Source organism: Anopheles gambiae, chromosome 3 (assembly GCF_943734735.2).
Source record: "Anopheles gambiae chromosome 3, idAnoGambNW_F1_1, whole genome shotgun sequence".
Taxonomy (NCBI): domain Eukaryota; kingdom Metazoa; phylum Arthropoda; class Insecta; order Diptera; family Culicidae; genus Anopheles; species Anopheles gambiae.
The window spans coordinates 41,618,997-41,645,530 of NC_064602.1; the positions used below are offsets into that span (position 1 = coordinate 41,618,997).

At 48.2% G+C, this 26,534-nt stretch overlaps 1 protein-coding gene across 1 annotated transcript; it reads right to left on the reverse strand.

Annotated features, from left to right (window-relative positions):
- LOC4578033 (protein Wnt-1) lies at positions 1 to 24,296 on the reverse strand. The gene is made up of 5 exons (XM_061656386.1): positions 22,385 to 24,296; positions 14,088 to 14,350; positions 4,003 to 4,301; positions 1,667 to 1,983; positions 1 to 1,532 (listed from the first exon to the last, which is right to left on the reverse strand). The coding sequence occupies exons 1-5, from the start codon at positions 22,486 to 22,488 to the stop codon at positions 1,226 to 1,228; spliced, it is 1,290 nt and encodes a 429-aa protein (XP_061512370.1). The 5' UTR covers positions 22,489 to 24,296; the 3' UTR covers positions 1 to 1,225.
- Between the last annotated feature and the right edge of the window lie 2,238 nt (positions 24,297 to 26,534).

Sequence of the window (26,534 nt, forward strand, 5' to 3'; positions counted from 1 at the left end):
AAACTGGCACCACTCGAAAGAAGGAGAAAGAGGAGAATATGTGTGGGATGTACGAGGAATGAGGAAAAGGATGATGTTTTAATGAAGTTTCTACTGTGACTCTATAATACTGAAACAATTTGTTCCTCTTCGCATCGCACCGAAACCTATTCTTTACAACAAAAATATTACACTCTCTATTAAGTACGAGCGTCAAATAAGTTAGCTACCTAAGCGGAACGATTTGCCGAAAAGAAAACACGTTCTACACATGTGATTAAATTTTGGTTTGTCTAGTTTTGTCCAACGTACCCCAAACGGGACCATTTCCTCTTCTACTCTAAAGTTTTACAGTTTTGTATTAAACAAAAACAACCAAGAGCTTTGCCTCATTTGGTCCGTTCTTCCCAGCATTTCCTTTTCTTCCCGCGTTTTGCTAGTCAATAGTTGGTACGTTGTTTATGGGATTTTTTGGTAGTCAATTTAGCATGATTTTGTAAACTAATTCTTTAAACACAGAACATCAGTAAAGTTAACCAACCAGCAGCAAACATAAAGCATCCAGCCAGTTATGAGTGTAGAGAAGTTGTTCGAAAAAACAAATCGAGTAAAGTGTATAGGTCGGAGAGGAAAGTAAGAGAGATATGCTATTTAAAAATTAAACAAAAATTACTTCAAAACTATTTACAAATAGCTCCTTCAGTGTGTGCTCTATTCCATCTAATCCTTGCTCCACCGTTTTCTTTTCTTAGAGCTCAAAATTTCTATTCCTGTTCCAGCGTTAATGTGTGTCATGGAGCAGAGCAGGGACAAGAGCGAGATAAAACCCAAACCCCTTCTTGGCCTCAACACTCGATGAATTTTATCGAAAGCGAAACGCGGGGTTCGTTGCCTGCTATCTTTCGTTCTCTCCTTCCGTGCAGCGCTTCCAGCACGATAAATCCACCGCGCCTCGACCCGCGCACCCCATGTACGAGATTATTAATCCCACCGCACTGGCACTGGCCTGGGCACAGCATTCCATTCTCTCACGTCGCTGAACGGCCAAACCGTGTACGTCGCCGTCCCGATCCATTATACGTTTTAAAACAAAAGTCGAATATTTAAGATAAGGAAACACGTTGCCCCGAAAGCAGAGACGCGATGGTACGAGCAACAGGCGACAGATGATTCACCCACCGGGAGCATTGAAGGACACACACATTTCGGGAGCTTGGGAAATTCGTCCACCTTTTTCGTTTTTTTTTTACAGACACGTGTGGATGATTTTTTTCGCTCGGCAGAGCTTACACTTTACCTCGCAGCACCAATGGAAGGTGCAGGAGCAGCGCTCCACCACGGTGACTTCCTGCGTCCGGTACCCCCGTCCACAGCACATCAGGTCGCAGCCGTCCACGCCGATCGAGGTGTCGTTACACTGGCGACCGTGCGTACCCTGGATGCCGAGCCGGGGATTGCGCTCGCAGAAGCCGGGCGACGGTTCCAGATAGACCAGATCCTTCGAGCCCGGTGGTTTGTGTTCCGGGTTGTACGGTTTCAGCTGGAAGTTATACCTGCGCGAACAGAAGGAGAAAATTGGGAAACAAAACAGGTTAGATATTGATGTATCGTCTTTGAGGAAATCAAACTCCGCTCAGATGCCTTTAAACAGTGACATAACACAACAATACTGGATCAGTACACTTACCGATTGACACGCTTTTGCTGATGGCCACGAGCATGGATCGAGTTGCTCAGTACACTGTTGGGGCTCGCCGACCCACCGACACTGTTCGCGTTCGTCTTGAGGTTAGCCGAGCCGGCGCGATTCGTCAGCGTGTTCTCGTTCACGCTCGTGCTCCGCAAGCTGTTGCTGACCATCACGCGGGACGCACCGTCGAACCGATCCTTCAGGATGTCTCCGATCGTACGGAAGCTGTTCAGCCGCATCCAGCACGTTTTCATCGTGCACGAGCCGGACATACCGTGGCACTTACACTCCTGTCGCATCTCCGCCTGTACATGCTGTTGTATGAGAATGAGAGAAAAAAACAGAGTCAACATTAACGTTTGTTTGCAAGTGTTAATAAAATGTCACACGCAGCTTTTTATTATTAAAATAAATCAATTCCATCACGCAGAATGGCCGTGCACGAGCTAATCCCAGCTAATGGTACTGAGCGCTGCCAGACACAAACCAAATCCCATTCGACGCTGAATGCATCGACGCTTTCGGGTAGGATTTATCGTCACATTAAAGCCCCATTCGTTTTGCATTCGCAATTCGTATAAAATGCAATAAAAATCAATTAAACCAACGCTGTAAGCTTGCATTTCGAGCTGTGGCGATTTTTCAATTTCAACACAGAACTGGGGAGAGGGGGAGAGCCTTGATGAAGCAAGGCAAAAGTGTGTCCAGTTTTTGTTGAGAGCATCGATTTGCTAATCCCACCGCCAGTGAGTTAAACCTCTCAATTCGAGCCCGCGAAGCAGCCCCACGAGTCGAGTCATCAAATTTAATTATCAATTCCGGGCAGCACCGTCTGGCTCGGTCTGATGGGATTGAGTGTAAGGAATGTTTGGGTCACAAGAAGATGCAGAGAGCACGAACTGCAGTGGTTGTCAGGAATTCGAGACGATCTTTTTTGCGTGAATCACATTCTGCGAGTAAGATGCAGCACAAGAAAAACCACAAATCGAACCAATTTCTAAGCGCTTAGGAAGGCAGGTACACTGTCCCGGGAAGGCAAAGGAAACCCAAGTAGAAAGCATAAATAATATGTCACTTAATTACAATCGCCACGAATTAATAACATTCATAAACGAATTCATTCCAGTTTTATCAGCTGTCAACAGTTTAAATGCATGCGTTTTAAAAGCGGGAGTGGATTTTGCTCTTTTTTTGGACCTTTTACACGCTTTGTACGAAATTTGTTTTCCTTTATGAGTGGCTGGAAGAAGCATCCGAAGCGCACGATCACGCAATCAGAGAAATACTATAAAGCTGCAAGACACATACCGGGTTGGTTTGGGACAGAGCTCCCTTTCTGTCTCTTGCCATCTTTTCTTGCGCCTCTCCCCCACGGATTTGGGACAGGAATCCCACGGAATAGGGATTAAAACATTTATTAATGAAATTGATCGCTACGAGATGGACGAAGGGAGGCAGCGAGAAACTGGCGCGCGAGCCAGTCGGCCAGTCCCGTTCGTGATTATTTCGCGAACCATTTCATCGCGGTTGCATGGATGTCGCGTGAGATCGAACGATCGAGTAGGAAGCCCGAACGGTTGGAGGCTTTTTTGTGTTTTTATAAGCGATTGAAGGCGAGCATAAAGCAGCAACAACAACAACAACAAAATGTATGGTATGCGTGCAATCTTTCTGCTTAAGAAATGGAAAATAAAACAGACACACACACACACAGATGGTGAACAACATTAAGCCCCGTGACCACCGAAGCACTTCGACGGTGGCAGCGTCCGGTATCGGGCAGGCAGGTAGAGATAAATAAAATTTATTTATTTGATTTTTTGCCCTCCCAGTCCGTTACGAATCCACCCACCCAGTCTGCCGGGGGTGGAGAGATAACCCCGCCCCAGTGTTTAATGTAAAAAAAAAACGAGATAAAAGCATTAAAAGCGTTATGAAACCGAGCTTTAGCAGAGCCACACGAACAGCCGGCAGCCACGCAGGACCTCCCGGGAACCATTGTGGCCCTGGGGGGTGTGGACCATGGTACATTAAACGCCAGCCGTCATTGCCATTGCCCCCAACGCTAACGGGGGAAAACTGTGCAGAGCTGTGATGGTGAGGAAATTTCCACTTGTGTGGCAACATTTATCGCTCACCCGCGCTCACCAGCTGCCCTCGCCCCGTAACCGGCTCATTCGGCGCTCAATTGAGTGGTGAAATTGACGCAAAATGGGTTACGCTTTCAAGCTCTTGCAACTATCGATCGATCGATCGAGCGATCCGTTCCGTCCCGATTTTACGACCAGCCTGAACGTTCCCTTAACGATAGAAGTTAAACGTCGGTCACTTACCGCACGGCCAGCCTCGTTGTTGTGCAGGTTCATCTTTTCGCGCAGCGTGCGGCCCCGCTCGCCGGTGTCGACAAAGTCGCGGGAAAACTTAAAGCCGAAGCCGATGTTGTCACTGCAGCCGCCCCACTCCCAGTCGCCGACGCCCGCCACCACGCCCATGTTGTTCATCTGCGGTTCGCGGTTGTGGTGCGAGTAATCGCAAGTGCACGACTCGATCGAACCTTCGCTGCACGCCCGCGCCACACTGTGCGTTACCGCCGCGCTGGTGATCGCGTAGATAAATGCCGTTTCACGACAACCTGTTGATGGAAGAGAGAGAAAGAAAGATAAATAATAAGCTAGATGATAAGTAAAGGAGACAATTTTTTCGTGTTTCTTAGGTTCTTAGGAGGTTCAGTTGAGGTTTTCGGTAAGTGATACAAATATCACTTCCAGCCGATGGCTTTTCGTTGCCCCTTTTCCTAAAGACTTAAGAACTAATCAAGAATAATCCCTACCGGAGCACATTTTGCAGCGAGTTCCGGGACACTTCAGCCTGACTGCCGGGTCGAGCGAGGCAGTATGACGATTAAAATAAATTAAATCGTTTTGTAATCCCTTCCTTTACGGTCCCCCTCAGCGGTCTAATCATGACCCCTAAGCCGAAGGTCGCCGTAAAAGCGTAAAACGCAAGTGTGTGTTTGCGTTCAATCCCTTGCTGTGTGCAGAGGAGATGCAGGTGAACAGGCCAAAGCGTGCCAGAACCATCGAAAAAAGCCATTCATCCGTGAGGCTAGAGGCCAAGAGTTTGAAGAGCTTAGCTGTTTGTAAGGTTTGAGTTCTACGCGGTTTGAGTCTTTTAATTTTATCCAATCGCTTGCTGGCCATAGACCGTTTGTTTCTACAAGCATTCCTCCGGGCTGTTTCGTCCCACGTACTTCGTTTTTCTCACTTTAGCGAAAGGATCGTTCTAGAGTCGAGCTGGAACGAACATACCTCCGGGACATACTCAATACCATGCAGGTAAAGGTTGTAAACAAACGAGCTCCGCAGCGTCCGAAAGAACCATTCTACTCAAATTCGTCTCAGTTGCTGTGGTCTAGGGCGGATGATCGTATCCGACGGGTTCAGGGCAACCCCCTCGTCGAGCACAAGCTTGGAAGAGCAAGAAATGTCCAACGAAAAACTGCATACCTTGACTGACACCAATGATGCGAACTGCACATCGTGGGTCCCCAATCTGCGGCCAGCGTCCAGCAGGACCATAATCGTACGTTTAGTGCTAATTTTCCGGGTTCCAATTTCACACCTTTACACCTACTGCGGGATGCCCCTGCACGGCAGTAGGTGTGCACATCATCACGGCTAAACGATTGCGATAACCCGCACAGTCACAACAGGGCGTTCGGAGGTTTAGCTGCCTTTACCGATGTGTACCAGTGCGTCATAAAACTCACAACTCCCGCGAGGATAGGCTCGCAATCATCAATCATCATAAAGCTCCAGTCGAGTGGACCCCTTCAGGGAGCTATTCTACGTCTGGCTGGCAGGAAGCAGTGTGCAGTGTCTCGAAACAGATCTGCGAAACAGAATGCGCAAGCATCCCGCATGGCATCGCCTGTAGCAGCATGTGTCAATGAACACTACGGACGGACACATCTGGGGTGTCAAAATGAGGAAGAGAGAGAGAGAGAGAGAGAGAGAGAAAGAGAGCAATTCTAGTGAGTGACCTCGAACGAGAAATAAAGCAATGCAACTCCGGACGAGCCTAACTACACAGGTAAGGAACACCAACGGAGTGTTGTCCACAAAAAAATTTTATGGAAAAAAGGTCTGGTAGCCGTTGATTTGTCAAATGTTACGCCTCATCTTACAATCCATCATCTCTCTGTCTGCTGACCCTGAAAGTGGTTGAAATCTCCCGCCGGGAATCGAATAAATTTGTTGATGCAGCTAGAATAGAAAGAGACAAAAACGCAACAAAACACACTACCCACCAAGGACACGTCAACAGTTTGCAATCGATAACGAGCTCGGGTGCAACAAAAGCCCTGCCATTGAGTTCAGTGAGGTTTGCCACAAAATGGTACATCATTGCGATTGTCTACGCACCCGGGGGCGAGTGCTATTGGTGGCAAGGTTAGGTGGCAAGAACCTTCCATCGAACCCGTCGGAATGGATCGGTGATTTTTACGAGCCATCATTAGTGAGCCACAAAGTTGCCAACGGTTGCCATAAACAGCCGATGATCGACGGGCCAAAAAACCACTCCTCATGACGTTAACCAGGTCGGTTCGCAACGCAAACGCTGCAACCTAACAAAGGTGGTAAAAGGCTTTGCCCCGTTTGGTGACCTGTTATTGCACACCTCATACACACCACCGGCGGGTGATAGCGATGCACAGACGAAGTGACAAAAGGGTCAAGATAACGCACCTCTCCACACAGTCTGGGTGTTGATGAGTTTGGTTGCGAAATCCAAGACAACGTGTAGTTACGTTTTTGTGGCTATTAATTACCTTGTTATCGACCTTGTTACAGCAATAAGGCACGTGTAACGCTAAGTGAAACCGATTGTACGGTTCCTTCAGAAAGTCAGGCAGGGCAATTATTGCAGGAATGTTGTCACCTTTAGTCACACACAAAATAGAAAATAGAGCACGAACGACGACGCACTCACTGTCAGCCGGCTCTAATTTGTGACAATTCATTTGTCATATCAACGGACACGCACACGAACCTGCTTCGTTCGCCCGCATCGCCGAACCTTTCTACCTATCATAAGAACCCTTTCGAGGTAATTGTACACCCGGGTCCCCAGGATGGGATCTTTCCCTCGCTCAACACAGCGTCCAACTTCGGCAGGCGGATTATTCTCCCAAACCCCTGAATGTCGTTTGTCACTAGATCACTGGCTGGCACTCTACTGGACGATCCTATTGGTCTCGAGTGATCCAAAAACCCGGGCGAGATGACAGGACGAGTTTTTGTTCCTCTCTATCCCTCTCTCTCTATCCCTCTCTTTTTCTCTTTCTCTCTCTCTCTCTCTCTCTGAGTGGTCTCGGTCGATTGAAGGAATGCGTGCCTGTGCGTCAGTGATTGATCGGTTATTAATTGATTTATTAGGATCGGATCGGTTTGATACGGGATGTTTGACGAGTGGCTACAAAAGCAGCGATAGCGAGAGGGCAGACGAACAAAATCTCTTCAAGCAGTGCGTCCTAAACGGTACCACCGCTACCAAACACAACATATTCGACGGGCTGCTAGCGACGGGGATCGATGAATTTATATTTATTGGATTAAGACATTTAGACCCTTTCTTCACGTGACAGTTCGCCGGGAACAGATTGAAGGAAACGGGCGCGTTTCGTGATCGGGTCGTGATCGAACATGTCCGTCAACCCGTACCTCCCAGACGGTAGGGCGAGAGGGTTCGGAACCGCAATCCATCATCGCCGTACTCGGGGGTCATCAACTTGCGATCGCGATCCAATCGCTTACTTAATGAATAAATTAACTCTGCATAATCACCTCAGACATCATCTCGATCAGGTTTCATTGCCACGATCCCGGTCCCGCTCGATGATATCAAGCGGCTGCCATCGATCCGGTGGCCCGATTTCGACCGGACAACGCCACAACGCCGGGGTTAATATGTATCGAGTAACGCTGGAACGGGGAAGATAAGGGAAGCAAAATCGGAACAGCCGCGTGCGTATCTTAACAGCGTATCCGAATGGGAAATCTTTCCCGCAGACAAGCTTTCGTTCCATTCATACGCCCGATACGCAGCCAGCCAGTGACAGAACAACGGAGCTAATCTTTGACTGCCCCTCGGGAGGAACGATGGAATTGAACCCGACGTCGTATGCAAAGAAAGGATTGCCTTTATGCTGGCTATGTGAAATCAAAATATTTTTATCCCTCCAAAAACACACGCTCACGCATACACAAACCCGATTGAGTTTCGTTCCTTTATCCAGCTCGCATTGCTCTTTTTTCCTTCTTCTTCTTCTTCTATCCTTTCCTCTGTCTGAAGATTGTTTTCAATGCGATCTAGTTGCTTTCGCACAACCTCCCCCTGTCACGTTCACTTCGCGTACGCTCTAATTGCCGGGTTCGTCGCTGCATCGCCCATTGAGCTTTTGCGTTGCGCGCTGCTTTAACAAAACTGTCCACGCGGCCGAGACGTAACAAGACCAGATAAAAACGGACAAAACAAACAAAACAAACCCCATTCACGAAATGCTGCCCGAATGATGGGTGCAAGGGTACCATCCAAGTTCCCAACTAAATAAAGCAAAAAAAAAAACACACACAAAATGAGAAGGAAATCCGGTCGAAAAATGTTGTATCCCATGTGTGTGTGTGTGTTTGTGTTTCTTGCTTGCCGTTTTTCGATTTCATTTCATCATCTCGAACCCCGCGTATTGGCAATCAAACAATGGCTGTCCGGGTGGGAAACACCTTTCCTTCTCCTTCTGCTCCCCTCCCTCCCGCACTTACACAGACTCCTGCCGCGAGCTGAGGCCCGCGTGGTTTGGGAGCCCAAAACTAAATCCGTAATAATACAGGGGTTCCAAAAATGCAGAACAAAACAAGAGCCTCCGAGCATAACAATTAGTTTAATGGTTCAATTTGGGGCGTTGCGTTAGGAGTTTTGTATTCGCAGGCGCGTATTGCACCGCCTGGTTTCAAGGTTCCGGTCTTTTTTTTTGGGCCCAACATTCATTCACGTTTTTGTCGTCTGGGTTCATGTGATTTTCTATTTCACGATGCGAGGATAAGCATTTTGCAGACATTTATCGGAATGAATCGGATTTTCCGTTTTAGGCTTCTTTTAGCTTGCTTCTTTTGCTGTTCTTTTTGAGAGTGTGTTTGGCTTCTTCCATTATTTTATTCATACATCCTGAGATCATTTCCGTAGTTAAAAAGAGTTCATCAAATTAGAGCCACCAGGTAGCATGGGTGCACCACCGTTGCACCTCTATTTGCATAAGAAGGGGCGTTTGCAGTAGCTCGTGAATGAGTTGGAACAGGTTGATTGGTTGTTTTCTCATTTCTTCCCAAATAGGAAGCATTTTGTTAGAAAACCTTCCATTGCCATTGATTGAAGTGCACCAAGGACATCTCCAAAGCAACCTTGTCGGTTAGTTCAACACGCAAAAACGTGCTTACTGGTTGATTGCGAACAAGACTGCCCGGCAAGGAAGAACCAACAGAATGATTAGATCAGCAAAACATTAATCACCGGTTATTGTTTAATTTTGGCAAAATGGAACCATCCCATTCCCAGACACAGTGAACCCTCGGAATTCCTCCATTTCGGAGCGATGCTAATTATTGGTTACGTTATTAAAGGTCTGTCGCCCCGTCGAGGGGACCCTCACGATCGATATCGAAATTATCTGTCTAGCAATTTTTTGGGGTCTAGGTGTGTGTGTGTGCCTGAGATACCTTTTTTTGTGCAAATTACCCCTGGACAACGTTTGCAGTAGCCAAATGGCTTCACTTTGCCTACAGAAAATATGCCAAAACACACTAGTCTGCGCGGGATATTTTATCGCTTCCTTGTAGTGAGCTAAACTGGGTGGGTTTCGTTTATGCCTAAAATAGGAAGGTCTTAGGGGTTTGGACCAAAAGCAAAAGCGTACGGGACGAGGAAATGAATCGATGTCTAAGCACAAGTTACCCGTTACTTCTAGACAATGCTCCGTGACCAGCCCAGGAAAGGTCTCTTTTGGACCACCACCAGCAGCTCCAGCACAGCTTCGATGCATGCCTGCAAACCTTCTCTCTCTCTCGTTCTCTCTCTCTCTCTCTCTCTTGCCTTTCCATCTCTAGCTCGGCTGATTTATGGAGCGTATAAAATCTTTTATTAATATATATCGCTACGGTTTAACACGGTTCCTTTCTTTGCGAGATCTTTGGGAGGCTTGCGAACACCAAAGGTGAGCCCGTTTCTGCCCGTTCTTGCACCCTGACCGTTTTTCGGTCCCAGAATGATGTCCCGTGTTCCGTGTTACGAACCGGCATCCTGAGGGAAAGATTCTTCCTAAACACACACACACACATATATACTACGGACCCGCGTATCGAACGTAACAATCTCCGGGTGCGTCTTGCTGAAGCGATTTGTTCGCCTATTTAGAGAACTCATCTACGGCTAAAAGCCGACCAAAGTAGGAAAATTGTACCAACGCACAAGAAACACATCAGCAACAACAACAACAACAACAACATCAACATCAATAAAAAAAACACAGCATTAGAGACATATCTCGATCCTGTCTTTCTTCTCTCCTTCATTCCCTCCATCATCTTATGCCAAATCCCTTCAAAATTGCCTCCGGATTTCATTCCTCTCCGCCACGTTTATGGTCGGTGTTATAAAAATAAAACTGTCATCATCACCATCATCACACGGGGCGCGCAAAGGCAAAGCTCGATCGTAAAGTCGGGCATGCTGTTACAGCCGGTCGACCAAATGAAGTACAATCCCGATTTTACTCCTAGACAGACCGTACTGGCTCACGCGAAAGTCACCTGAACGTTCCCCTGCAGTCCTCCTCCTCCAGCGGGTGAAGCTGCCAGTTCCAATGTTCGGAAACGTGTGACAAGATTTATAGCGTTTAATTGCTTTCCGAGGCAGTAGAAGAAGATGATGGCCATTCTGGCCAGGGTGTAATAAAGTTGTCGTATACGGGGGCGCTTTACCGATTTAATCTTTTCTGTGCCTCGCGATCGACGTCAACTCGACGTCCGGCAACCCAACGTTTAACACACGGGCGAGCAGTTCGACATTACGTTGAAGAAAACTAGAAGCCGATCCCATGCTTATAAGGGCCACCGCCGCTAATTTGCCGGTCAATTAAAGAAAAGCCGAAGCCGAAGCCCATCACCGCCATGACAGACGCACACGACGGTCGATGGGTTGAGTAAAAAGCATAAAAACAATTTTGCGATAAACAAATCGAAGTGTAGAGATAAAGTTGCGATAAATACTAAAAAAAAACACACACACACAGATATACGGTTACAGATTCTCACGGTACGGTGTACGGCTGTTGGACCTACCGAAGCCAGAAGCCGGATGGAATCGGACGGATCGAAATCAGAAAGTAAGGTGAGAGGCGATCGTGCGGAGAAACGGAGCATCTCGATCGATAAGTGCCACCGGCCAGGGACCACCGTCAGTGGCTTTTAACCGTGCGCACTCGTTTTAATCTTTCAATTCAACTTCAACTCTGTGCTCAAGTGCTTTTTCGCTCCATCTCTCCGAGGCTGCCGTGCTAGAGGTTGTCCAGTCTCCCGTTCCCGTTTCGATCAACCGTTCGGGAAAAAGGCATCAACAAACGCGTCACAAACCGTGTCGCGGAATGAATGGGGCGGTATTGTTTCCCTGCCCGTCAGTCAGCCGCGGGTATTTGTGTTTGACCAACTCGTACTTGCCACCGGTCACACTCGAGCAGTGGGCAACAGCAGTAGCGAGTCGGCCGAGCAAACATCGCGATCAGCATGAAAACTCGATCAGTTCGGTCCGTTGTTCCCTGCCTTATGACTCGAGTGTGTGTGGTGGCCACCCACTTGCTGTTCGGCTGCTACTATCCACAGGACCCTGGGGCGGCAAAAAGCCCGGGGGTTTGTTGTTAATAGAGAAAACAAACAGCCTGTCAAATAGTGGTGCCGGTTAGAGTCACTCGGTGGGAAAGCTTCGATGCTTTACACACTTTGGTTTGGAGAGTTTTGTTTCGCTTAAATACTGTCCGCTGTTATGTACTTGTAACGAGCTTCTGCGGCGAGAAAGGTAAGCATTTACAGCAAATCCTTTCCCCTCTCCTCTACTTGCCTCTGTTGCCGGCCTGCTTGCAGACCGCTTGCCGATGAAATTATTGGATTTTCCGCCTCAAAAACGCGGGGAGAAAAACGAAGCGCGTTATTAATTGTGAACTCATTCGCTCAATTAATAACACGGGAGGTTAATCAATAAAAAGAACCTATCTTCCTCTACACCCCCTTCCCTACATCCTCCACCACTTTGATCCTGATCCCGGTGCCGGTGAGCGAGATACTAAATTGCCATTAATTTTCCTACAATTATTATAATTTATCGCTTGCGCCCACCTTGCGCAACGCCAAGCGAAACGCCATCTAGTGAGCGTAGAAAGGGGCACAACAGAAAAGCAACGAGCGCATACAGCAGCATACTTCTTCCGCTTTTCCTGTTACCATGAGACTGCGCCGTTTAAACGGTGCAGATGCGGCACACACACACACACACACTCACACCGACAGGCCCCTTTTGCGCTATCGCGAGTGCATTAATTATTGATAGCGGGAGCTGCAGTAAAAATGCTAATGGATTGCCACCGGGAGCGGTGGCCCAGGCGAACCGAGATGAATAATGACTTAATTTCTTCCCACTACCACTGAGACTCAAACACACACACACACGGTCCCCTTTGGTGACGGTTAGCGTGAAGAGTGCACTTTCTCTACACACACACACACGCGTGCGCAGACACAAACGCGCGCGCAACTCAATTAGGGATGCAATGATGGAAACACCGCTGAAGATGGTGATAGAATTAAAAACGTTAGTCGCCGGCGGCGGCGGCTGCGGCTGCGGTTGATGATGCGCGGACACAGACAGACACAGTGGACGGATTGGAATTATGTTGTAAAAACGAGACATTTTCATTACGCGATCGCGCACAACAGCCACAGCAAACGCGTTGCTTGCCCAGCAGCAGAGGATACGCGACGAGTGTTTGGGACACGGTATTGCTTTTGTGTGTGTGTGTTTGTGTGTTAACCCGCTCCAGGTAGTCGCCCCTTCGCTGCCGTGGCGTCCTGCTGCGTCCGACGACAGGTCAATGAGTCGATTAGTTCCCAACATGTCGTTTGTCATGGGTGTCTGTGCCTTTTTTCGGGAGCTTTTCTCCTGGAAGGTAGAGCACCCGTTGCGCTGTGCCAATGCTCCCGGCGTTAGGCAATCGGATCGAATGTGTCGTTTATTTTTTTCGGGGGTTATTTCTCCCGTTCGTCTTCTGTGTGGTCTGTGGACCGTTTTTGTATCGTTTTTTCCCTACGTTCTATCCAACAAATTGTAGAGTGATGATGGGACATGTATTGCTACAATTCTGAAAAGGATGCGCTCGATCGCTCAATTGCCTGCAGGCGTGTGTCCCTTTTTGGCCAACTCACCTTTGCCAACGCATTGCAAAGGACACCGCACTGAGGCGGCAGCCTGCAACAGGACACCGATGATTCGATTTTACCGCCAAAGTTGCCTCCGGGGGCGTGCTGTCTGTTACAGGACACGTACAACGGGGTCCCTTTTGCCGGGTAAATCAACACCGCAATTGATGGTTCGTGAGCGGGATTAGCACGATGTGACATCGTGCCAGCCCGGGATTACATGATGTTTAAGCACGGCACAAAGGGCAACGCAATTGAAGTGGCTTTATTTTGTTTGGTTGTTGGGGTTGTTGTTGAAACATGAAGACATTTACCAGCGCTACAGGACAGATGTAGCTAGCCATGGAAGGGAGTGTACAGTGACACGGGAAAATCCCAGGGACAAACGCTTTGGCAAAACATGGCGCATATGTGTTTTTTTTCTCGGTTTAACACCAAGCTCTTTCGGAAACCAGCCATGGCGTGATCTGTTAATACACGCACACACACGTGGTTCGGGATTAACCGAAACGATCTCATTAATCCGCACGTATGGCGGTGAATATTTGCGCATCGCTTCACTGTCACCGCCACAAGCTGCTCATCGTGTTACATGACAGCGCGGTACAAAACGGGCACGTTTCCATCTTGTGACATCCATCCGCCAAACTCCTACCAAACAGCGCAACCGACCGTTTTACGTGAGCCCGCCACTATCTGGCCGGGCAGATCTTTTCGCGCTTCATTTCAATGGCTTTCAAAAGCTGGAGCGTAGGCAGCTGTGTGGCCACGCCATAAAGCAAATGTGTCCACCGCCCACGAGCGAGCTGCGGAAGCGCTCACCGGAATAGCAATTACCGAGATTCTGCCGCGCGCCACACCGACGCAATATCACACACGCACACACACACATAAAGACTTACCTCGTTCAACGATCTTGCCGAAAAGGTTCTTGCCGCGCAGGAAGTTGCGCGTCGAGCAGTTCCAGCGCCGCGTCCGGAACTGATGCTGACACTCGTTGATGGCCAGATTGGCGCCCTTGGCGATGGCGGCCAGTACGCCCGGGTTTTCGCGCGCCAGCCGGCGCTGCTTGCGCCGCAGCGTCGCATGGATGGCCGGATCGAGATAGGCCATGCCCGGTGCGAGCGGTGAGATGTTGTTCGGTTCGCCCGCCTTTGCGATGCCCCTGTTGGAGTGGGAAAAGAAAACGGGACAAATCAGTAATCACACTTTTGCTTTCATTCGCTTTTCGATTTTAATAGAAAGTAAGCTTTCTCTCTTGCGGGTGAAGACGGTCAGCAAGCACAACATAGAATGCAGGATAGTTTGGGTTTGATTTTTTTCCTTACATTTGTGTGACCTTAAATTTCCGAAAACTACAAAAACCCACATGCTGGGACCTGGACAAACAGCTCAATCAGGTGAGGCGTTAATGCGTTCCACAAACACAGCAGATGATGGGTGCCGCTGGAAAACCCCCTGAAATGGACACAATCTGGACGCCAGAAAGCTGTCAAGGTGACGAGTCAGCGAATGCGAGACAGAGTGTCTTGCCGGATCTGTTGAGGAAATCCCATATTTTTCCCTTCTGAAGCATTACCTAGCGAACCTCAAATTACACCTTTTCTACAGCCAGCTTTATCAAAACTGTTTCCGTTTTATTTTTGTTTTTCTCACAACCTGTTGCAACCTGTTTGCATTCACAGTTTGCCCGGACAAACCCGAACTCGTCGCCACTAGAAAGCCTGTTTACTTCACAAGAAATTAGTTGAATCAATATTTGACCATCCCCAACCCACCCGTGGGTTCCGTTCCGCTTTTTTGCCATCTTACTTTTTGGGAGGCGCCCCTCCGTAAAAAAAAAATCAAACAAACGTCCTCTCCCAGGGAAGCGATACCACGGGCGTCACGAAATGCAAATGAGCTCACGAAAGGCAAGGCACGGGACATGGACTTTTGCCTCCCGCTTTAGCTTCAGCTCCAGTTCGGTGTACTGCCCAGTCCCGTGCTGCAGTAGCTGACGTATGATTAATTGGACAAACAGTCATCATCATCACCCACCGAAGGTCTTCTGGGTTTTGTGGGGAGGAGGGCACACCGCGGATCAATGGCGTCGCCGTGGTGGTACGTGCTACGGCGTTGCGTAAGCATAATGCCTACCGGTGTGGAAGTTGGACGGACACACCGTGGTGACCGTGACTGGTGCGTGCGCACAAATGCTGCGTTCCCACGGTACCGTGTGTCCGAAATCGAGATGGAATCGTTCTGAAGCGCTGCTTGGGAAGGAAAATCAAACACACCGGATGCGTCACCGATGGTCAATCGAGGGAAAGTGATCGCAAACGGTGAAAGGGGGAAAGTGATGAAGCGTTCAAAGACTCATTTCAATTTGTTTGAAAATAAATGAAATATTTTGTGCACAACACAATATAAACGACGAACCTTTTTTTAAGTAAAATTAATTACAATTCACTAACGGGTAATTTATCAATCGCATTTGCTTCACCGAAGCGAAACAAAACCTCACAATGCAAAGGATTCGTAATAAGTAGACGTTCTAATGTCCACACGAGGCTTATCGCAAAAAAAAACTTCTCAATGCCACTGGGAAGTCCATCGATCGTACGAACTGTCGCAGTTTGTCAGAATGGTTGTTTCCACCGTTTGCCGTTGATCAGCAGCACCAGACCTCAAAAGTGTCAGACAAACATTTTCGGGAGTATGTCCGCCCGTCTGTCCATCCGTCCGTCTGCACGCCCATTTATCGTACTCGTCGATTGCCGAAACGTGACCAAGGGTTTACGTTTGTTTTGCGCGTTTGTATCAGCAGGTCGGTAGTAACGCAGTCGATCATAAAACTGTGTTCGAAAAACTCGTCAAACACTCATGTGCGCGCACACACACACACACACACACAATGTGAGCACACACATTCCAACACGTCACGGTGTGCAGACTCCGGGCAGCATCCTCACATCATCGTCATTGTCAGCTTGTCCGGAGACTTCACGGAGCAGTTACCCCATTCTTACATAATGCACCGTTGCGTCGCGGAACGAACGATTGTAAAATAAATTAGTTTGTCCTGTTTGTCGTGTCGCGTGTTGAGCAGCTAAAGAACGCGGAACGAGAATGGAACGCGTTACGAATTCTTCGTGCTCGATTGATTTGTTTTTATCTCGGTGCGCGCACAACAAGCAAACTCTTCCACTTTTATCCTGTTTTTGTTTTTTTGGTTTTGCACCTTCTAACACAAGCTTCTCAGGATGCGATCGCATGGCAGCGGTAGTATCGCACGCAGCTGAAGCTTCTCTCCGTTTGCTCCCAGCCAAAGATGGAGGCGAAGAAATCAAACTGCCACCGAGAGAAATGATGGAAATTGAAGGCATAAAAACCATGTCCACTGCGTCCACCCGTTTCACCGCCGTTTGTTTTGTCTTGCAAAACTGAACAGCCTTGGCACTGGCGCGGCAGTCCCGCATCATACATCACCAGGAGACGACACCGATGCGACGCGACTGGCCCGCGAAGAGTCCCATCCCCAAAACCGGACCGGTGTGAGAATGCCCATCCATCGCAGGGCCGCGAAAGCGAAAGAATTGCCCCGTGGAACGTGGCGTTCCAAGTTCTCGTGCCGCCGTGTGCCGCCGGCTCGACAATTTATGATGCGTGCCCGTGATACCAGAGGGTTGTCGGTTTTGTGATGCGTTATTTATTGAGTCTTGATCTTGATCGTGGTCGCCGTCGTTCAGCGAATGGAAATGGGCCCAGACATGGGAGTTTGTCCGAAGGGGGATCTGTCATCGCAGACTTTCCTCACTTTCCAATCAGGCTGCTCTTTTTCTGTAGTATCGCAATCGGTAGCTGTCCTTTTTCGGTAACTGGATAAGCGCCGGCATTGACTTTTTTGCTTTTTGTTTTTGCAAACTTGACAGACACGCTGCATCAGGAGCTTTTCATCTGGCTCGTCGAATGCGCTACTCAACCACACGTCAAACACTTCATAAACATAAACGATCGATAAAGCGTCGCCAAAGGTGCCTCTTTTGTATGTTCGTTTTTCTTTCGCGCGCTACACAATCAGGCTCCAATGCATCCGGCTCAATGTCTCCACGGCAAGACGGCGGCTGTGCGTTGATTATGGAAAAACCACTTTCCGTGTCGTGTTGCAGAACGAATCTAGTGGTTTTATTCCTTTCCAACTGAATAAACTGCATCAGGCGAAGGAACCGTTTGTTCTGTTCGGTTTGAAGCAAAACGTGGCGATCGTGACGATCGATCGGTAGATCACATTTGCAAACATTTAATCCCCCCCGGCCCAGGAACGTTGCGTTGAACGGGAACGGGAAAAGTGGACCGGAAAATCAGAAAACTCTACTTCTGCTCGACTGCTTCATCGTGCGTTATCAAATTACCACTGCAGCGCCTTCGCCTTCGACCGCAAACGGCCGTATGTTTGCAGATCTTCTGCGACACCTTTGCGTTTGCGGTTTGGCACGGCGCCGTTCGTATTGAGGTTAAATAAAACCGATTGAGTGAAGGATTGTAAAACGCGTTCGAATGTGATTAATTGGAAAGCCCGTGCCCGGAAAGGGGTAATCGAAAAACTAATTATCAAACATACACCACCCCCACCCCGTACCTGGCACGGACTGTAAACCACGGGAGGCAATAAACAAGCACCTCATAAACACGGACCGCTACGACCGCGGTGGTCGGCCCTGTGTCTGCGTCAGCTGCGTGTGAGGTCCATAAATTGCAACTTCGCAACTTTCCAACAGTTTGCGGAGGAGATTGCATAAAAGCCAATATGCACTCCCTCCGTTTTCTCGAGCTCTGCATCACCACCCAAGTGCCAAGATTAAGAAAATTGCCTTCACCCCCCAGGACCGCCCCAAACCGGCACGGAACTCCCTCGTTCATTTGTCAAACACTCCAGCCGTACCAGCCCCTCGTTGCTGCCCATTAATCGAGTAATGCAAACGATATTTCATCGAATAATTAATGATAATTCAAGTGACAACGAGAGCACACGGAGTGGAGAAAACTGTACCAAACGAGAGGGGAAGGACGTCCTTGGCAATGTGGAAAAAACAAAAACAAAAATATCACTGCAAACGACACAGTTCATCAATCGATCGAGAGGGTTGTTGGAATAATTATTCCCGGCGTCGTCATCATCGTTCGTCCCGACGTGTCCCACCGAGGGTGGCCTCGGATGAACGAATAGAGTTGCTGCACCACGTGCCACCGATCCACCCCCAAACCCATCAACACTGCACCATAGTGTTGCGGGACTACTACAGTTGGCAACAGAAAGGGAGATAGCATCTACCCGGGGCCACCAGGTGCCACCACCAATTGGCGGCCGTATGGAATGGGAAGCTAAATTAATTTATCAAAAAGAATAAACTCCCTCCCAGTGCGTCTAGAATCTTGCGCAGCCTCTGGATTGATGGAGCGTGTGTGTGTGCGCGCGCGCTGGATGCGTTCAAGCTGGCGCGAGGTTAGGGCGCACGCCGCCACGATCCGTCACTATTAATCACATCGGTAATCATTTTTCATACAAAACACACACACACACACACTTACACACGGATGGATTTTAAAAAGCCACAAAAGGCTGACGAATGAACGGCGCGAGACGGTGCAAGGAATGCACCACGACGCAGTGCACGGGAGGTACCATTCCATCCCGGCCTAACACACTGCCCGTACGATCGAATGAAAAATGACACTACGGTGTTAATTTGTCATTTATTACGCTATTAACAAACGCTTCGAACCATCCCGAGGGGTTTTCTCTGTGTGTATGTGAGCGTGCATGTTCGCATGAGAGATGCGAGACGGTTGCATCAACCAAACAAACGCGCAATGCATTTCGCAAGGTAGCAACAAAACTCGCGGAGCCTGGGAAAAATTGCACCCAGCCAGGCCAGGCCACCCTAAGGGGTTGGCGAGGGCATATTTGCGGACGGCGGTGTTGGCCGGAGACGGCCACAACAAACTACAAATCTCCCAGTGCGCTCTTGTTCTGTCTTTCCAGACCGGGAAGCTCAAGAAGAGGAACCCAAGAACGGTCGCTTCCGCGCACGCCACCACGCCCGCGCGCACCTGCATCGGAATGCATCCTTTAAAAAAAACATCAACAGCAAGCAACGCAACACGCTTGAAGCTTACCACACGTCAAGTGGCTTAATGGTTACGGGTGGGGTAGGGGGGAGATTTATGTGCAAACGATAAGCACGAGAAACTCGAACAGCCGCGGGCCTGTTGCGGGTGGGTTTGTCGCTTAATTGCCGCCGTTGAAGTCTTTCGTTTGGGTTAAAAACCAAAGCTCACTCTCTTGAGCGCGCGCGCACGCTCGTGTAAATGGACAGAACGGGTGAGTTAAATGCGCTCTCAAGGGGTAATCCTCGTGAGAAATTTCGTTCCCCAAAGTTGCTGTGTTGATGATGGAATTTGTGGAGGATCTGTTTTTTGTGTGTGTGTGTGTTTTTTTTTCATTTTACCCAGGATCAAGCGTGAAGTCATCATCCTCTACACCTGAAAGCTTCCATTTCACACCTCTATACAAACACCCCGTTTCGCATCCGATGTTTCGGCCCGATTTGTGTCTGCTTTCCATCAATAGAAGCTGCCATTAGACAAAGGATTACACTCTTGAGCTACCTTTAAAAGCAGAAAAAACAAGGCACACGTAAAGAGAACAACGAAAAGAGGTAAAAAAATCACTCAACGTCTCACCGTTGCCCGGGCCAGTACCATGGATGCGCAAATTGGACATTTTCGCGCGCGCGCGCATGTGATGCAAATGTATAAATCTCTCTCCGCACCAGAGCCCCACCTCATGTTCCTCATGGAACGGTGTTCGAGGTCCCAAAATATATACCCCAAAAAGGTAAAGGAATGGTTTCGTTCACACGCTTTATGACAGGGTGAGCGCTTGCGAGCCTCGAGGATTACGAGTGATTTGTTTTCCACATCGTGGCACGACCTCCTCCCGCCCCTGGTTGCTTTGGTCGGTCGGAGTGATATGTGCGAATGTGGACGCAACCTCCTCGAAGTCGGATTACAACAACAAAAATCACACAACAGTCAAAATGAGAATGAACCACAAAAAACCTCTCCAGCTTCGTTACGACCGATAACGATCAATTTGGGTTAAAAAGAAATCTCCATCTTAATTAAAACAACAAAAATGTTTACACGCCCGGTGACGAAGCATACCGGTGCATATTGCGAAACGACCAGCCCAAACGAAAGAAATAAAACAAAAATGTATGAGAACGCGCGTGCACACGTAGACGCTCTCGGTGCTGGTTTGGTAGAAATCGGTTTTAATTTAATTAAAACGGACAGCGCAAGCGTAAGGTACAACACCCCGCTTGGGTTTCGCTGTTTGTCTTTCCCCCGTCACATGCACACCATCGCAACTTAACTACCTTCACTCAACATCCCCTGGTGATGCATACAAATCAATTTGCAGTGTTAATTTCTGTCTTTCACTCTCGTCTCGAACCTGAACTGTGATCGAAAGGGGAGAAGACACACACACACAAAAGAGAAACGTTGAGACAATTTGCATTCGCTCGCCAGCCCTTTTGCCGGTAGCAAAGTAAGGTCCTACACCCTATTAAAGGCCATCCAATATTGTTGGAGCAATAAAACCAATTGCAAACGTAATTATACTCAACATTTACGATGCTGTTAGGTGTGCTTATGAAAAGAGAGTAGATGCTTTTTGCTCGTTTATTTTTCCACGCTACCCAACCGATCGTTTCTCGATCGTTCCATCCAGGCAGGATGCAAGAAAACATAATGCAAAGTGACAGACAAAACCGATTCGCGGGATGGAGTGGAACGGCCGCTGCGTCCGTTTGTCACTTGTCACACCGGGCCCCGGGGAGTGTGAAAAGTGGATATCCATTTCGAGGCCACCGGAACGGAAAAGGGCACACCTCGACAGGTTGCAACGCATTGCGATTCCAGCAAGAAAATAAAAAAAGAAGCGAACGGAATAAAGACAGGACCCCCAAAAATTAACAAATCCAACAAAAAACATCCCACAACCACAAGACTGCGTGCGACTTGAAATGTGCGCGGGTTGAATGAGATTTTGGCCGCTTCGTTTTCCTTTTCTGTTAGCTTCAGCTCTTCTTTTCCCAAGCTATTAGTGACACCTTTCAAAATGGGTAGCAAAACACGGCAGGCTAGCCCCCTGAACTTGGGAGGAGATAAAACTGCGCCACAGAAATAAAACATAATGTTAAAACCCCAGCCCCCCGGCCCCAGGACGCGGAGCTTAAAATTTTATGCCAAAACGGTTTTCTACACCACCGAGTGCCCTCAAAACAGTGAAGAATTAAAAAAACACCAACTTGCAACTTTTAAACCTCCTCCCAATGTACACACAAAACACGACACACACTGGTAACGATCGCGGGACGGAAAGCAACCATAAAACACTGATATTGAAACCATAAATTTTCTATTAATCATTATCACGCGAACCGTGCAAGATTAGTTCCTGTACTCGCCCTCTCTCTCTCTCTCTCTCTCTCTCTCTCTCTCTCTCTCTCTCTCACACACACTTTCCTTGCTTCTACACCCTGTGGGGAATACAAATCCGACCGATTTTTGGATGCTTTAAAACCTTTGTTTCGAAACACGACAAAAAATGGGAGTGAGAAGAGCGTGGCGCAGCTTATACCCAATAAAGACAACCTAGCAGACTATGAAAATCAAACGGGCAAATAAATAAATAAATAAACAACCATCAACCTACGTCGCGATAATAGCTAGCTAGGATGCTGCGCTTTTTTCTTCCAAGCGGGACAGCAAGTCGGAAACCAAACGATGGGCAGCAGCGATGGGCTGGTGGTGGGGGACTCGTTTTAGATAAAAACGCTCCTGCCTGCTTTACCTAATGGTACACTTAAGTAGCGGCCGATTAGGAAATATTAATTTTCATCCCCCGGCCTGTGAGCGCGCGGAGCGGTTTTAACCCAGGCACCAGACCACGGCTTGCTGTAACTATTTTATGGCCCTCCCCCTACTCCTGGTGCTTAATGTTTTCTCTGCCCCACAACCCGCGCACCATAATGATGTCATCGACAGGCAGCATCATCATCATCGCCGTAGTTAAACCCATCCAACTACGACCGAAACATTAAAGCAATGGTAAGGTTAAGTGCAGTGCTCGGTGCCAATTACTTACCACCACATCGATCCTCGGCCACGGCCGGGCTTTGATTTGCTTTCCACCTCCGCCCAGGCACTGATGGCCATCAGGCACACCATAAACACCGTCACTAGATTCATGATTCAATTCACCAAAAAATAAAAGCACTCTGTTTCGGGTTTTGGGAGTTTTTTTAGAGGCTAGAACGTGTTACTGATACGCTCCCGAGTACACTTGCTTCACAAACAGCAAAACACACACTCGCTCACACGCACTCACACACGGGCCTCAACGGAGACGAAATGAGCTGTTAAAATTCACTTCCAAAATTCCACCTTTTGATTGAGGCGTTTATCTAAACTTCCTTCTTAAAACGTAATTTCGTTTCATGCAAGCAAACCCAAAAATAATGCCACAATTCCACACGGTTTATTGCTTTGATTGCTGCAGCTAGCATGACACTATCATCAACAACATGATCATCCTCATCCGCACGTGCAAACAATGGTCACGATCGGCGGTAGTAAATCTGCTCATTATCACTTGTGCTACACCATTAATGCTCACTAACAGTCACCGCACACAACAACAACACAAAAACAACGTAAACGTGCAAACAATCGAGACCGAAACACTACTGCTGGCACGCAAGCTCGTACGGTAAAACTAGAAATGCCCATACGTACAATGCACACGCACACACGCTTCGCATATGTATGTATCCGATGGTCACGCAAGGCTCTTCAGGCCGGTCCTGCACCATAAACGCAAGGATGCTAACTGCCACGAGCTAAACTTGCTGCTCGAACGCGCACCGAAGTACCTCCGGCGAACCCGATGCTCTCGGGGCTGATAGATAGAAAAAAAAGAAAGTCCGTCCTCCTCCGTCCGGGGCGAGCGCAAACATCAATCACGATCGTGCCCGCACAGGGATGGTGATGCTGGCCTATGCTGCTGCCACTGCTTCCTATGGCTACGCGCGTTGGTGCGAACGGGACGGCCGTAGTGCCCTCGAGGGGTTCTAGCGGTGTGTGCCACAAACCGGGTACCACAGTGCGCGCGGGGACACTCGAAATTCATCCAATACCTGCACACGGCGGAGCGCACTCACCGAATGCCGAGGGACCGCACCGATCGAGGCAAAATTGCATACTGAGGTACCGGCAGCCGAAAATGAAACTCTTATGCGCAGATGTGTGGCCCTACCTGAGCTGGGAACGGTCCTCGAACAGCGATCGATTTCATTCACAAAAACTGGCCTTTTAATGAGGCTGCACAGGGCTGCAAATGAGCTGATATTGCAGCTACAGTCTTTAATTTACAGCAATCACTCATTTGCAACCGTAATAAGTTGAATTTTCCCAACTTTTTTGGCAATTTTAACGGTTGGAAAATGGCGAAAAACTTAACGAGAGGGCACACCGCTCGGGTTTGGTTGTAATTCACTCATCTGTCCACTCGGTTGCATAGTGCTCGCATGCTAGCCGCCTGTGCCTGGTGAATAAAGTGGGCGGGGTTTGCTAAGCATCTTCTCGTTTCATTCCCAAGACACGGTGAGAGACAGAGAGAGGAATCGACTGTTTGTGTGCGTGCCGACGAGAGTGAAGCGCTGTGCTCTCACCGTTTCCATGGGAACAGTGTTCATTTCGGGGTGTTCATTTCTACCGCTCGATTTATCAACGTTAAGCCCGCCATATTGTACCGGCCGGCAGGTTTGAAAGTTTATACACTACTTTCAATCATTAAATTTTTCACAACTTTTATCTTTAAGAATCTTAAAGAAAATAGTACAATATCGTTACAATAGAAATAACACTTCAACATAAGTCCGAACTCAATTTCACTCACAAATGGCTAGCTCTCTATTGAAGCTAGCAACTACTATCAAATCACACGTAAAACAGAGCACGCAAACTGGCAGTTCTCATGATCTACTTCACTGCTCAATGTTAACCCGTTTTATTAAATCCATCTCTTCGTGACAGCGTCCACCGGCTCACTGGTAGACGACGTCTCTTCAACCACCATCCGCTACTGCTCACTTTAATGCTTTTATGTTGGGCGTAATCTGCGTACGATGACGAAGAGACAGGCGACGTTGTTGCGTTTAGAAGCCAGCTCACGTGTGACGTTAGTTAGAAGTGACGCGTAACGATTTACCCGGAACAGTGGAACCAAATGTCGAACAGAAAGTCCATTATTATGCCTTTATGTTTGAAATAAGGCTTTTGAGGAAAGTATATTCAGTGAAATTATTCACAATTTATGAATGCAATCGTATTACTAATTTATTGTAGTGTTAAGTCATCTAAACAAATTTCAAAAACATTTAAACATCCTATTTATGATAAAGCATTCTGTCGCCTAAACCTTCTCAAGCCCACTATCCAGTGTCTCTGCAGTAGCGCATGTAGCACGTTTTATTACGATGCTTAAGCCGTTTATCCACTGGCCTGCTCTTACCCTGCTGATCCACAACACAGCATCCCGTACAAGCTGCGTATGTTAGCTGCTGATAAAGTGTGCGATGATTCTCCCCCTTACCCGGTTGTTTGACCAGCATATCTCAAGCCCTCTTGACTCTCACTCAACCTCAACCCCGTGCGCCTCTGCTTCCGTTTGACTGGCAGCACAAACAGTCTCTGCCAGCGACGACCCATGTCATCTCTTCTCGTCTCCATCAGCACGTGTGTTGCTCCACGTTGAACGTTCACTCACACACACAGCGATTTAAATCAAAGCTTCAAATCGAGTCGTCAAGTAGACTCTCCGCGCGGTCCGCGCAGTCGACAATCACGCATCAAGTGAACGACCTACCGCGGACTCGATTGCGATCTCGAGCGTCGTACGTACGTCCATTCACATCCATTCACCCCTCCTCCTGGAACGGACGAGTTCCAGTTTTTTTTCGCCGGTATTCTAGGAAGCGCATCTCGGCTGCGGCCGATTCGTCCACCCAGATAAGCTGCGGTGGCGTCTGGCCGGATTATGTGATTCCATAGGCTCGTTGCAGTCGCTTTTGCTCGCTGCTGCTGCTGCTCTTGTGACGGTTTTCGGCCATACAAGGCACCCAGGTACGCACACACCCAAGGGCGGAGGAAGCAGCGGCATCGGAGCGGTTTGTCGGGGCGAAAGAATAACACTTCTGCAACGGGGTCCGGGGGTGCGAGAATCGGTGTAATTATGCCTCGTCATAATTACCGGGAAAATGTGCGAATTTTGACTTTTCAACCTGCCACTAGGTGTGGGGTGCAGCCCCGGGCGCACCTTTTTTTTCCTTCGGGATGTGCGGCATCGGCTTCCCATGTTTTGGCACTCAGCGAGGATCCACCCTGGGCAATAAGCCAGTGAGAGAGAGTGTGTAATAATAGTTATCCTCTGCTTCGTTTAACCATCCGATCCGGATGTATGGGCCGCGCTGCACGGGCTTGCAAAAGGGGAAAAGATGATCAGCTCAAGATAATCGATACAATTATCGGAGAAAAGTGTTCAAACAATATGGAGCGACAAGCCTGGCAAGGGAAGTGGTAAGATCGTACCAAAGAAAGTGCAACAAAACGGGACAGAGGCAGCACGAAAGGCACCTCTGGAAAGCACTTTGCACAGGCGCTCGATAGGATGCCTGAACTGCAGAACTTGATTGACTTCAAGTGGCATTAGGCGCTAGAGATGCCCGTCCCAGGGCTATGATGACCGGCGGAAAACAATGCGCTTTATTTATTGTTTTGCTCCGCATTTACACGCTGGTGTGTTTTGGCAGTCACTAATTATAAGTGAATGGGCACGGGATAGCTTTTTTTGGATCACCCCCAGGGGGATGAGGGTTCACGTTATCTAGATCGGGCTAAAGGTGATTGGGCAAATTGAGGTCCAATGTTCGAGGTGAGAAACCAAGTGTGTGTAAAGAATAAGAAGAAAAAGGAGTGTGAAATCTATTCAAGATGGATTCCTTTTCGGTAAAATGAGCAACATAAGAGAAAAAGCAGTCAACCATTAACTCATTGGTAAATCATAATTTTTATTCATAAATACATGTTGTTTATATACATCCAAGTGTCCGAAACTCGGCTTCAGTTCTTTAGCAATGAACTATATGGCACTAAACTTGTCAAGATTGACTTATTTTTCACACCAAGTGCAATAATATTCACATTACGTCTCCATTCGTCTCTTTTTATGTGCATAC

Coding starts and splice junctions, on each gene's coding strand:
- LOC4578033 (XM_061656386.1), bottom strand. CDS start 22,488: ATGAATCTAGTGACGGTGTTTATGGTGTGCCTGATGGCCATCAGTGCC. Junction 14,351..22,384: donor GGCCGAGGATCGATGTGGTG/GTAAGTAATTGG, acceptor CCACTCCAACAG/GGGCATCGCAAAGGCGGGCG. Junction 1,533..1,666: donor CAGCAAAAGCGTGTCAATCG/GTAAGTGTACTG, acceptor CTGTTCGCGCAG/GTATAACTTCCAGCTGAAAC.